Source organism: Ammospiza caudacuta, chromosome 12 (assembly GCF_027887145.1).
Source record: "Ammospiza caudacuta isolate bAmmCau1 chromosome 12, bAmmCau1.pri, whole genome shotgun sequence".
NCBI classification, from domain to species: Eukaryota; Metazoa; Chordata; class Aves; order Passeriformes; family Passerellidae; genus Ammospiza; species Ammospiza caudacuta.
This window is the reverse complement of record NC_080604.1, coordinates 3,144,397-3,156,113: the sequence shown is the minus strand read 5'-3', so window position 1 is coordinate 3,156,113 and position 11,717 is coordinate 3,144,397. Positions and strand designations below refer to the sequence as shown.

Sequence of the window (11,717 nt, the reverse complement as noted above, 5' to 3'; positions counted from 1 at the left end):
GCCCGGAGAGGGGCTCCAGCCCGGCTCCAGCTCGGCTCCTCCGAAGGACGCCGAGGAATCCTGTCATCGTGTTTCTGTCATCAGAAAAACATTATCAGCAGAACAATTCCCGCACCACACCCCTGTTATCATTTAGGTAACCTCCCTGTTAGAAATATTTTAAGTGGATAATAAAATAGTCACCATATCCGTGTAAATTCCCGCAACGAGGAGCCGGGATCCTCTTCCCGGCCGGGCCGGCGCCCCCGCCCGCGGCAGGCGGGCGGCTCCGCGGAGCTCCCGGGCGGCCGCAGCCCCCGGGCCGCCCCCAGCGCGGGCTCGGAGCGCGGCCACGGGGACCGAGCCGTGCCCTGTCACTGAAGGATCGGCACAAAGCCGACGGGGAGGTCACTGCGGGCACACGGGGCTCCCTCCCGGCCCCCCCCGGTGCGGGCGGGGCGGCGCTCCGGGGATGCTGCGGCCGCCCGGGGCTCACCTCGGCGCGGGGACCGGGAGGCTGCGGGACAGCCCGCGACACGCGGGAGGCAGACCGGGGGGAGGAGCGTCGGGACAAACGCATAAAACCGGCCCCAGGTGCTCGGCGGCCCCGGCGAGCGGGCGGCGAGCGCGGAGTCAAAGCTGCGGCCCCGCAGCCGGCGCGGAGCAGCGCGGGGTGCGGGCCCCCGATGCCGCCCGGCGGGCCGGGGCCAGCCCCGGGGGCGTCCCCCGGTGACACCCCCCGGAGCCCCCGCCGCGCTCCCCCGGGCCGTGCCCGCGGCAGGAGGATCGCGCTGAGCCTGCCCGCAGGCAGGTGATCCGTCTGCCGCTCCTGTTCCCCTCCTGCCCACCTCCCCGCCTCGCTTCCCCCCCGGCTGGACAACTCCCTCCTTGGAGAACACGCCCAAGTAGCTGAAAAAGAGAGAAAGAGAGGAAAAAAAAAAAAAGGGGGGGGGTGTTGTGTGAAGAAGAGAGAGAGCCAATTCACACCGAAGGTGGGCACGCGGCTCGCAGCACCCCGCAGCCCGTCCGGCCCCGCGCTCCCGGACAGCGCCCGCAGCGGGGCCATGCCCAGAGCCGCCGGCCGGGGCTCGGCGCGGAGCCGCGGGCGCTGCGGGGCGCGGCGGCGGCTGCCCCGCTCGGCCGGGCGGCCGTGAGCGCCAGCGACGGAGCGGCCCCGGCCCCGGGCGCGCCGGGCATCGTTTCGCGTGTTGGTCTGAGCCACGGCAAGCAAGGAATATGAACAGGAAAACAAGGCGCTGGATCTTCCACATCTTCCTGAGCCTGGGGATTGTGTATATCAAGATTGGGTAAGTAACTTTTTTTTTTCTTTCCCTTATAACAATCGCGCTCTCTTTCGCGCTCAGTCCAACCTGCCCAGACCTGTTACTATTTAACTCGAGAAGTCTCAAAAAAAAAAAAAAAAAAAAAAGAAGTGATGATGGTGGAGATCACGATTATTTCTCTAAGGACAGGTAAAGCGCGCCTCGGAGCGACCCTCCCGGGGGGCGATGTGCGGGGCTGCGAGGGGCTGGGTCCGTGCCGGGAAGGGACGCCGGGGCGATTCCCGGGCAGCCGGCCCTGTCCCAGCCCGGTGCGGGGCGCTCCCTGGCCGGTACCTGCCCGCGCCTCCGGCAGGGACATCCCTCGGCCGCTCCGCCCGGGGGGACATCGCCGCCGGCCCGGGAGGGGCGCAGGGAGGGCGGCGGCGCTCCGGACCCGCAGCATCCCCGGCCAGGTGCGCTGCGTGCGGGAGGAGGCCGCCCCGGGGCAGGCAGCGTGGCTTGTCCCCCTCCCTTCCTTCCCTCTCTGTCTCCTTCTCTCCCTCTCTCCTCCAACTGCTCGGCAGCTTTGGGAAAACCCTCCCAGCCCTCCGCCAGTGCGCGGCCCGGGCACACAATGCCGCTGCCCGCGCTTTAATTCTGGCAGGAGGAAGTTTGCTCCTGGTTTGGCGAGGGCAGTGCGCTCTGTCCATCTGTGCCCCGGCTCGGAGAGAGGGACGGGGAGAGGGCAGCGCGGGCAAAGGCGGGCGCTCCCCGGGGCACGGGGAGGCGGCGGTGCCGCTCTGCCCCCGGACCCGCCTGCCCTCAGCCTCCGCCGCCGTCTTGTCGTTGCAGGGGCTTCTCCTCTGTGGTGGCCCTGGGAGCCAGCATCATCTGCAACAAGATCCCGGGGCTCGCCCCCCGGCAGCGGGCGATCTGCCAGAGCAGGCCCGACGCGATCATTGTCATCGGGGAAGGGTCCCAGATGGGCATCAATGAGTGCCAGTTCCAGTTCCGCAACGGGCGCTGGAACTGCTCGGCCCTGGGCGAGCGGACGGTCTTCGGCAAGGAGCTCAAAGTGGGTACGTGCTCTGGGCTCTGACCCGCCCGCCCGAGGGCACGGGATGGCGGCACGGGCACCGGGGTGGCACTGCGGGCACCGCGGGCACTGTGCGCACCTGGGCGCTCTGCTGGCACTGCTGACCTGCTCCCTCCCGGCAGGGCACCTGCCTGTACCTCACTCCCATGTGTGCCAGCTCCCACCTGGGCGCTATTTCACAGCCCTGCTCTCAGAAATCCTCCCCAAAAAGCTTCCCATGTGTGCACAGGACCCGATTCATGTTCTTAGGGATGGGACAAAAGAGGACTGGCTCTTGCTGAAGGCAGCAGTGAGAGCCAGGGTGCTGAGCAGAGCTGGAACTGCACCTGTGGGGTTACTGGGCTGATGTGGGATCCAGGCACAGCCATCAGTCTCGCTGTGAGAGATTCCCAGCACACAGAATCCTTGCACAGCAGCTGTGCCCCTGTGCCACGAGGAAGAGTGGGTGTGTTCTGCTTTGGGATGTCAGGGCATTCACAAAAGCTGCTCCAATCAACTGACAGAAGATCCCATTTTCCATGCTTTCAGTTATTGCAGCAGCACAAAATATATGCAAATTCTGAACTAAAGCAGCATTTATAATAACTAATGTAAATACCTGAAGAAATAGGGCTGAGATTAAAACTCTCATGCCCCCATTCTGCAAAACACTGTAGTGAAACTTACCCAAGGTTTCTTTGACTCCACTTAAAATGCAAAGACCAAGGAATGTGCTTTCCAAATACAGGCTTGTCTTTTTTAGAGACAGCACTGAAAGCTCACAGCACTGCATTCCACGCCCAGAAGGATCTGTGGTTTCCAGTCCTTCTCCGTGTAAAATGAAGTTGCAAAAACCCAGAAACACCATCAAGCAATACTTAGCATGGTAGGAAATGTGGATGTTTCATGAGGAGAGCAGGCAGCCCAGAGAAAGGGGCCAGGGCAGCCCTGGATGGGCTGGCCCCAGGCACTGCTCAGGCCCAGGGCAGGATCTGTGCCAGGCCCTCACTGCTGGCACTGCCATGGAACACAGAGGCTCTGGAGCCCCTGAGAGCGCTGGGTGTGTGTTTTACCACAGCAGGGCACACTGGCAGGTGCTCTCCAGGACTTGGGTAAGGAAAGAGCAGGAAGAGAAGAATTCGTCTCAGTTTGGAAACCCTGCCTTTGAAAACCTTTGATAATCAGAGTGGCTCAGGTAGACAAGGGAAAAAGCTCCCTGCACAACGCTCGGGAAATCTGAAAATGGAGCATTTATCCAGGTTCACTCATGTTTCTGTTCCTTGAGCTGAGCCCTTCCTGTCAGCGATGCAGGCGAGTGTTTGCCACTTCTGTCAGTGAGGAGTCCATTTGGATGGTTGGCAGGTTTGGGCTCTTTTAGTCCAAGAGTAACATTTCCTTAAGCAGAAAATGTGAGAAGGAGTTTTCTTCTCCCAGAAATTAGAAAATTGTGGAGTTGTTGTGGTCTGTTGTGTAAACATGCTCTCAGTTCCTTCCCTCCCTCCGAAAATTGAATTATTTAGCTAGCGGGTTATATTTAGGCCCTTTTAAAGAAAGTCAATATCAAAGGAAGTAGACTTTGATCTGTCTTTGAGGTGATAACTCTTAATATGTTCTATCTATCCATTATGAGGCTAAGATGGATAGGGCAAATTCTTCCTTGGTTTCAGAACACAGTCAAGAGTTGAATGGCATCCAAATTACAAAACTCCATAAAAATAATTTAAAGAATAACAAACCCTTCAAATTTAAACAGGTGACACATGATATTTTTAAAGTAGACTTTGGAAAAAATCACAGGGGGTTGAAATCCAAAGGTGATTTTTTCTTTTGCACAGACATTCCTGTGGTCTCAAGGATAAAACTACTTAGGCTCTCAAACACCACAAAATATTTGTAAGTGTTCCTGTTCAGGTGGTCTCCTTGTTCTTCTGCTTCTTCCCTTCAGCAGGTATAGAAACCCTGAACATCTGACACAGCTCATCTTTCTATGGCTATGGGGAAAAGGCATCTCTTGCTCTTTCCCAAGGATCTCTGCCAGGGTGTGTTCCAGGTTAAATAATATTTTCCTTGGTTAAAAAGGGTGCAACCCATGTGCCATAAAGCCATAAGTCAAATTTGGTGCACACAAACAGGAGATCAGGTCTGAGTGCCTTACCCTGAATTCTATGAATGTTGTGCAAATATACTGCAATTATTTAAATTCTCTTATTGCCACTCAGGGCAATTCCCCTCCTGGCCCTGCTGTTGTGTAGCTAAGGGTCATGGCACACTCTTCTGTGTTTCTCTTTTCCAATCTTTAAAATGGCAACAGGAATATTAACCTTATTGAAACACTTGGAATTCTCTAGAAGGAAAGCATCAAACAATATTTCCCTGTTCTAACCTGCAGCATGTGAGTATTTTTAAAAATTCACATACAACCCATCATCCAGTGAAGTGATAGTTTATTTGTGGAGTTTATCTGTAGAGGTACAGTGAGCAACCCTTTGGATTCATCCTAGAGCATTTTTATGTTCATGGGCTTGAGTTTCCCACTGGTGGCAGTGAGCTCCCACCAGTGCCCAGTGCTGACTCTCCATTTCCTGGGTATTTTATCTGCTTTGCCCTTCCAAAGAGAGGTGTTCTGTGTCCCCTCCTGACACCCAGTGGATGTGACCCCATGCCAGCTGGGGACAGCAGTGCCAGGACACGCAGAGAAGTCACAAAGTGCCACCAGACTGCTCTGCTCCGGTCCCAGAGGGAGCAATGGAGCCCAGACCAACACAGGGATGATTTTTCTAGACCATTCCACAGACACCTTATTAATAATGTAGAGTGGCAGAGAGAATTTCTAAAATAACCATGGAGATGACGCAACGCTGCAATTATGGACACACTTAAAACCAAATATATTTGCCACAGTGGTCAGCAGTTCTGTTCCTGAGGACGGCCACAATCAAAACCAATGTTTTTAAAGCAGGAGAGGCCCAAACCCTTCTGCCTGTCTGTCTTCAGGTGAAACGTGGTTCAAGCCCGAGGATCTGAGATGCCTTTGATGGAGTCTGAAAATCAGATTTGGGCTCTGCTGGATCACGGGAAGAGTGAGAGCTGCTGTGGCCAAGGCTTTCTTTCCATCAGGTGCCTCAGGGGCCTGTTCTGAGGGTGCAACCTCGTGAGCAGGTGGCCAGCAGTGACTCTGCTGGTGTCCCAAAGGACTGCCTTGGGCACAACCACATTTCATGGGATCTGGAGGACACCACCACACTGGCATCACAGGGGGAAAAACCCCATCTCCTTTTGCCACAAGTGAGCAGCACTGGCACTGTTAAACAAGAAAGTGAAGTGGTACAAAGCAGAGGGACATGGCCAAGTGGAGACCCCTCAGGACAGAACTGAGAGAAGAGAGGCACAAGAGCCCTGCAAAGGCTGCAAGGACCCAGCAGGGGGAGGATGGAGGGAGCTCTGAGGTGTGAGTGGTGGTCTGCAAGGAGCATTTCAGCAAAACCTTTCAGCCAGCTCTTCATCCTGGCCTTACTAAAATGCATCAATTCCTCACTCTCTTCTACCCTGGAAAATGCTTCAGTGCAATCCCATTGATACTTCACCCACCTGACATTACTCTTGGGCATAAGGAAAGCTGAAATCAGAAGAAGAGTCCCCATAGGCAGGCTGATCCCAAAGCTGATGAGCACAGCAGGGCAGCTCTGCACGGTGTGCTGATGCCTTTGGCTCAGGGATCACCCCGGGCTGCCCTGAGGCACACACTAAACCAGGAGAGCCTGCTGCCTTTCCTCTGTCCACTGCACTGCACTGAATTAGCACTCACTCATTTGCCAGGTACTAAAATCAACTTTTCTTCTATGGCTTCAAACACCATAAGGGAAGAGGGACATTCCCACTCCTGCCTATTGAAGCAAATGGCAACTGTCCTACAAGGCAAAGCCTTCCCTAACCTGCTCAGAGCTGCCAGCTCTCCTGCTGGTATGGAAAAGAGAAGAAGATCTAGGACATTTTCCTCTCCAGCTGGGTAGATTTAACACAAAATTTAACAGGAAAGTTATGAGTAAATCTTCATATTGTCACTGTGTTATAGACAAACACTTGTGAAAACATCCCAGTACAGGTGTGCTGAAGAACAGATTTAATCTTCAGTCATTTCAGGGAGCATTTTGATTTTAAGCACTGCTGCAGTTTCCCGTGCCAGGTTTTAAAGTCTGATTGTTTGAATTCCAGAATAACAGACCAAGTGAACAACCACTGGTGGAATCCCAGAATCCCAGAACCTCCTGGGCTGGAAGGGACCCTGAGGGATCATGGAGTCCCTGCACAGACACCCCAACAATCCCTTTGAGAGTAGTGTCCAAACGCTCCTGGAGCTCTGTCAGGAAAATCCTTCTTGTTTTTGTTTTGCATGGAAGATCACCTGCCCAGCTCTGTGGGAAACAAAGTTCTGAGTGCTGCTGCACTATGTGGTTTGGTCAATATTTAGAGGAAAGTTTGAGAAGTACTCTGTTTTCTCAACCACTGCTGTTAGGAAGCCCCCAAGATGCACAGAAAAAAAATTGTAATTAACTGGAGTCTTTCTATCTAGTCAGGTGAGGTCAGAGTTTGAATTTCTGTGCTAGGTTTCCAGCCCCTACAACCAGTTTTTACTGTCAGTGTCTTGCGGGAGAACAGTTATTTGCAGGCAAAACAGAGGCCAGGCTGAAATATGGCCTGATCATCCAAAGCTGCTTTGTGCCAAAAAGTCAATCTTTCTCAGCAAGGACTGTCACTGCAAGATAAAACATTGCCCCAAGGTCACTGCAGTTGGAATTCCCATCACAAGGTTTTCATACCTGCCTTCAGATGTGTCTTGTGAGTACTTGTTCCAGAGGAACAGAGAGATTGCATCTGGCTGGGGAAGTGGGAGATCTGTGGCAGGGCAGGGTTCCCCAGGAGCGCTGGGGTCTGGGGGCTCACAGCCCCCTCAGAAGGGGAGACTTATCTGAACTCCAAAATAGTGGCTCTGAGTTTTGCAGTGCACGTGTCTTGAGTAGTAACTTTATGAATTTCAAGGGGGTATTTTCAGAAATAATCACTCTAGCTGGAGTGTTTCCTCTTCAAGAATTTAATGTGTTGATGAAAGGAACTTTAGTTCATGAAAATGGGCAGGGCATAAACCCCCCGAGTCTTGAATGCCTCTTAAAGCCCCTTTGTACTTTATTTACCTGTACTAATCTTTGTAAAGCCACAGTGCTGTTTTATAGGGAAGCATCCTTTTCATTCCAACTGAATACAATATTTTAAGGCACCAACCCGCCAAACTTTGTAGAGAAGGGGAAGAAAAAATTAGGAAGAGAATTTTTTTTTTTAAGCTACCATTCTTATTAATCACTTGTGCTAGATTAAAGAAAAATGAAAATAAGAAATCCTGGCAGACCATTTGTATCTACCAAAGAAGGAGGAGGCAAAGCCCGAAGCAGGCAGGGGATGGGTTCTGCTCTGCGTTTTTCCAGGCTGTGAATTATGGCCCCTATAGAGAGATGAGGAGTAATGTTTGCTGTGGCACATAATTGGCAAGGTACGCTGTGTTTTCCATCTTTATATTTTCCCAATCATATTTCAGCTCATGTCACTGCAGATAACTCCCTCTCTGACCCTTTGGCTTTAAATAGCAGAAAATACAACCCATGTTTTCCAGTGAGATAAACAGAAATTTGTCTCTCTTTTATTTCACAGCTTAGTCAATTTATGAGGGGGACTGATAGGGCAGGACAGGCTGTTTGGAAGCACCCTTAGATCCCAAACTACTGAGCACCTACTGACTTCCTGCAAGTAAATCCACTCTGCATTTTGCAGGCTCAGGCTTTGTTTCCCAAACAACATCAAGGTATTGCACTCCTTTTAAAAAAAAGTTCCCATTTCTAATCTGCGTCAATGAAGTTTTTACAAAGTCTTCAAATGTAAAGATTAAACTGAAACCCAAGTGTTGTTAGCTAAATTAAAAGCAGAATGCATAGCAGTCAGTGCAGCTGGCAGACAGGCTGCTCAGCCCAAACCCAGCCTAGCAAACACATCCAAACTCAGAGGCACACAGTGAGTGTTTGCAGAATGAAGGCTCCGAGGTGTGCATGGGGTGTGTGTAACTGTGCTCAGTGTGAGGAGAGAAGCTGCCCTGCCAATCCCTGTGTCTGCACCCACCTGGGACCCTCTCAGTGCTTCCCCAGGGTGGTGCCTGACTGTGCAGAGCTCAGACACAGGCACAGAGAGCCTGAGAAGGTGCCCTGCCCAGAGCAGGGGCTGCAGACAGGACCCCAGTGCTTTGGGAGAGGATCTGCATCAGCAGGTGGAGCTGCAGAAATTTTGGGAGCCATCAGTGCCAAGCTCTCTGCCGTCAGAGCAAATGGAGCTGCAGTGTGCTGCACACCTCACTGCAGTCCAGAAAAACACAGGAAAAGCAGGAGGATGTTTCTGTCCAACACCTGGAGAGAAGCCCCTGAAGTCCCACAGCCCTGAGGCACTGGCTGGGGCTGGGGAGAGCCCCAGGTGAGGCTGAGGGAGCAGAGCCATGGCTGGAACCTGTCAGGTCATCCTGTGAATGGCCAGAGCGAGCTCTGACTGCTGCCAGATCCTTCTCTGGAGTCTCCAGTGCTTGGAGTTGAGCTCTGGAGTGTTTACCATGGTTTGTCTGAGATAAGGAGAAGAATGTGTGATTTGGGAGCTGAAAGGAGGGCTTGCAATTCTTGTACACGTCCAGAGCAGGTTGGACGGGGCTTGGAGCACCCTGGAGTGCTGGAAATGCCCTGCCCGTGGCAGGGGTGGAATGAGAGGAGCTTTAGGGTCTCTTCTGACCCAAATCCTTTGGGATTCCATGGTTCTGTGACAGGTGACTCTCCACCTTTGCCCAACATCTGTAGGAGCAGCTGCCTGGCCATACCTTGGTAAAGCCACATTTCCCCCTCAGATCCTCCAGGAATTTCAATCCAAAGAACAGGAGTAGAAATTCTGCTTAAAAGTGGCAGGAGCACCCCCATGCTCAGGTTACCCTGTTGGGGCACAAACCCCTGGGACCTCAAGCACTGTCACAGAAGACACTCAGGCTGCTCTGAGCTTCCCTCCCATGCTGGCATTTCTGTGAGCCAGGCCAGGGTAATGAGACTTGAAAAGTCAATCATTTATGGAAAAACAGGAACAGTTGGATGCAGACGTGACAAACCCACATCACTTTATCACCACTGCACGAGTGCCAAGGCACTTCCTACTTGGGCCAATCCTTCTAGGCACTTGCTTTGTTTACATTGTAATCTCCAAAATTTGAGTTTTTAAAAGCTGCTAAGATTTTCTCCCAAATAAGACAAACGTATAAAATAATTCATGTAATGTAATTTATGATCAAGCTTGACAATGGTTCCTGACTCTGCTTGTACTAATTTTGTATTTTCTACATTGTATTTTTCTCCCCTCTAAAAAGCAAAAGAGGTGCTCAGCCTCTACAATGCTGAGTATGTCAGATTCAAGTGATCTTCCAGTGGTTTTTGTTCTAGAACTTGAAAATAACTTGTGCTGAACAAAAGTAATCTGATAAAAATCAAAGGGAGAAAATAACCACATGTAAATTCAACTCAGAAATATTTCCTTGACAGTGTCCCATTTGCTGCTTTGTGGAGCAGAAATCTGGTGTGATGCAGTGCTGCCCTCTGAGAGATAAAGTGGAACTTATTGTACACTGTCCACCAGTGCCTTTTTCATGGTGTTGTGCTTAAAATAGTGAGGGTGTTGATGAGTGTAAACTGGAGGAGGAGCACAACTCCAAATACACCTAAAGCCTGGCATTTCTCTTCCATATTCAGATTTTTATAAAAAGCCAAGAGTTCTAGAAAGCTTCATCTCCAATTTCCATGGTCAAAACAAATAATTTTATGGGTTTTTTTAAGTAAGGAGAAACAAGGAATCCTTTGAGAAAGTCAGATAATTGACTGTTCCTTAATATTTATTAAGTTCCTTAATAAATGCAGCACGTTGCAGCATTAGGGAATACTGCCTTTGTAAATAGAGGGCACGAAGTTGACTATTAACAGATTGTGATAATGTCATCTTGTTTTCCATTTTACTTCCTCGATATAAGGAAGTGAACATTTATCATTGAAAGAGACAAGCAGAGAAATCCAGATCATATTACACAAAAGGGATGCAGCCAAGGCTGAAGTATTGTAAGGTTTCTTTCCCAAATGAATTTTTTTTTTTTTGGTGAAATGCAAGGAGCAGCACAAATGGGCTTGTTTCATGGGCAACAGACTCTTGCCAGCAGCTGAGGTCTGCCAGGACTCAGCTGAGGAGCACTTGGAGAAGGGAAGCAGATCTTCCCATCTGCACTCCCCTAATTAAGGGCCTGATTCTGATCCTATTGAACAAGGGTGCATTTTGTCATTGGAGAAATAAGAGTAGGACAAGTTCTTGGTTTGGGAGATCCAAAGAAATTTTAAGGGCTGTTTGACATACATGGGCAACCTCTGCAAGCCTCCTCAGGCTGTGAAGGGCCCTCTCAGCTGAACTGGCCCCCAAAGCCTCACAGATCCCGTAGGGTCCATGTGTAGGAAATACACCAGCATGCAACCAAACTTCAAAAGGAGAAATTAAATCTTAAAGTGAGAACCCCCCCTCAGGAAGCAGAAGCCTGTAATTATGGCCTTGTTGCACAAGGTAATGTTGACCCAACCTCTGTCGCACAGCCTCTGGTGAGGCTGTTACTTCACCTTGCTCTGGTCACAGTGCCTACAACCGGTCAGGATTTTTTCTTCATTTTATGAGAAATTTTGAAATTAAACCAAGACTAATTTCATTGAGTCAGCATAGACGTCAGCGTTGAAAATGTTTGACACCTACCATGTGAAAAAATCATCCCAGTTGAGTTAGAATGTTTTCAGAACGCCAGTCAAACAGAAGTGGTCATTCTGTAAAATTACAATTTAGTGCAGAATTAAATTTTTAAATAAAATCCTATTTCTGAGCTGAATTTTTAAAAGGTTTAATATGGGTGCTTTCAAAATTTAACCCCCCCCCCCAAGCCCACCTATTTTGTTTTCCTTTCTTTCTTTATTTTTGAGCTCAAACATTTTCCACCCCATCCTTTTGGTTTAAGTTTAGTTTGCCTACTTCTAATAGCATCTGGAAATACAGAGATGAAGCTGGCTTGATGCCTTGGAGTGGCCCCTAGAACAGAGGCTAGGCAAGGTAAAGAGAATAAAGTGGGTATTTATTGAAAGTCTTTAACAGGGACTCCTTGGGCTGCCAGACGCCTCCCAGAGACTGCACCGAGAATGGACAGTGGTCATGAATTTTTCAGACAATTATAAGTTTGGTCCTTTTATATATCAGGGGTTAATTCTTCAATTACAGCTGCAGATATTGAAGTCATTTACCCCAAGTTTCCTCCTCCCCAT

At 50.5% G+C, this 11,717-nt stretch overlaps 1 protein-coding gene across 1 annotated transcript in view; it reads left to right on the top strand.

The window, feature by feature from the left end:
• The first annotated feature begins 658 nt into the window (after positions 1 to 658).
• The window catches only part of WNT7A (Wnt family member 7A), a 35,159-nt gene continuing 24,100 nt past the window's right edge, over positions 659 to 11,717 (top strand). Inside the window, exons 1-2 of the mRNA XM_058812841.1 lie at positions 659 to 1,286; positions 2,094 to 2,320. Of these exons, the coding sequence (XP_058668824.1) occupies positions 1,216 to 1,286; positions 2,094 to 2,320 (298 nt within the window). The 5' untranslated portion in view covers positions 659 to 1,215. The remainder of the gene's footprint in view (positions 1,287 to 2,093; positions 2,321 to 11,717) is intronic.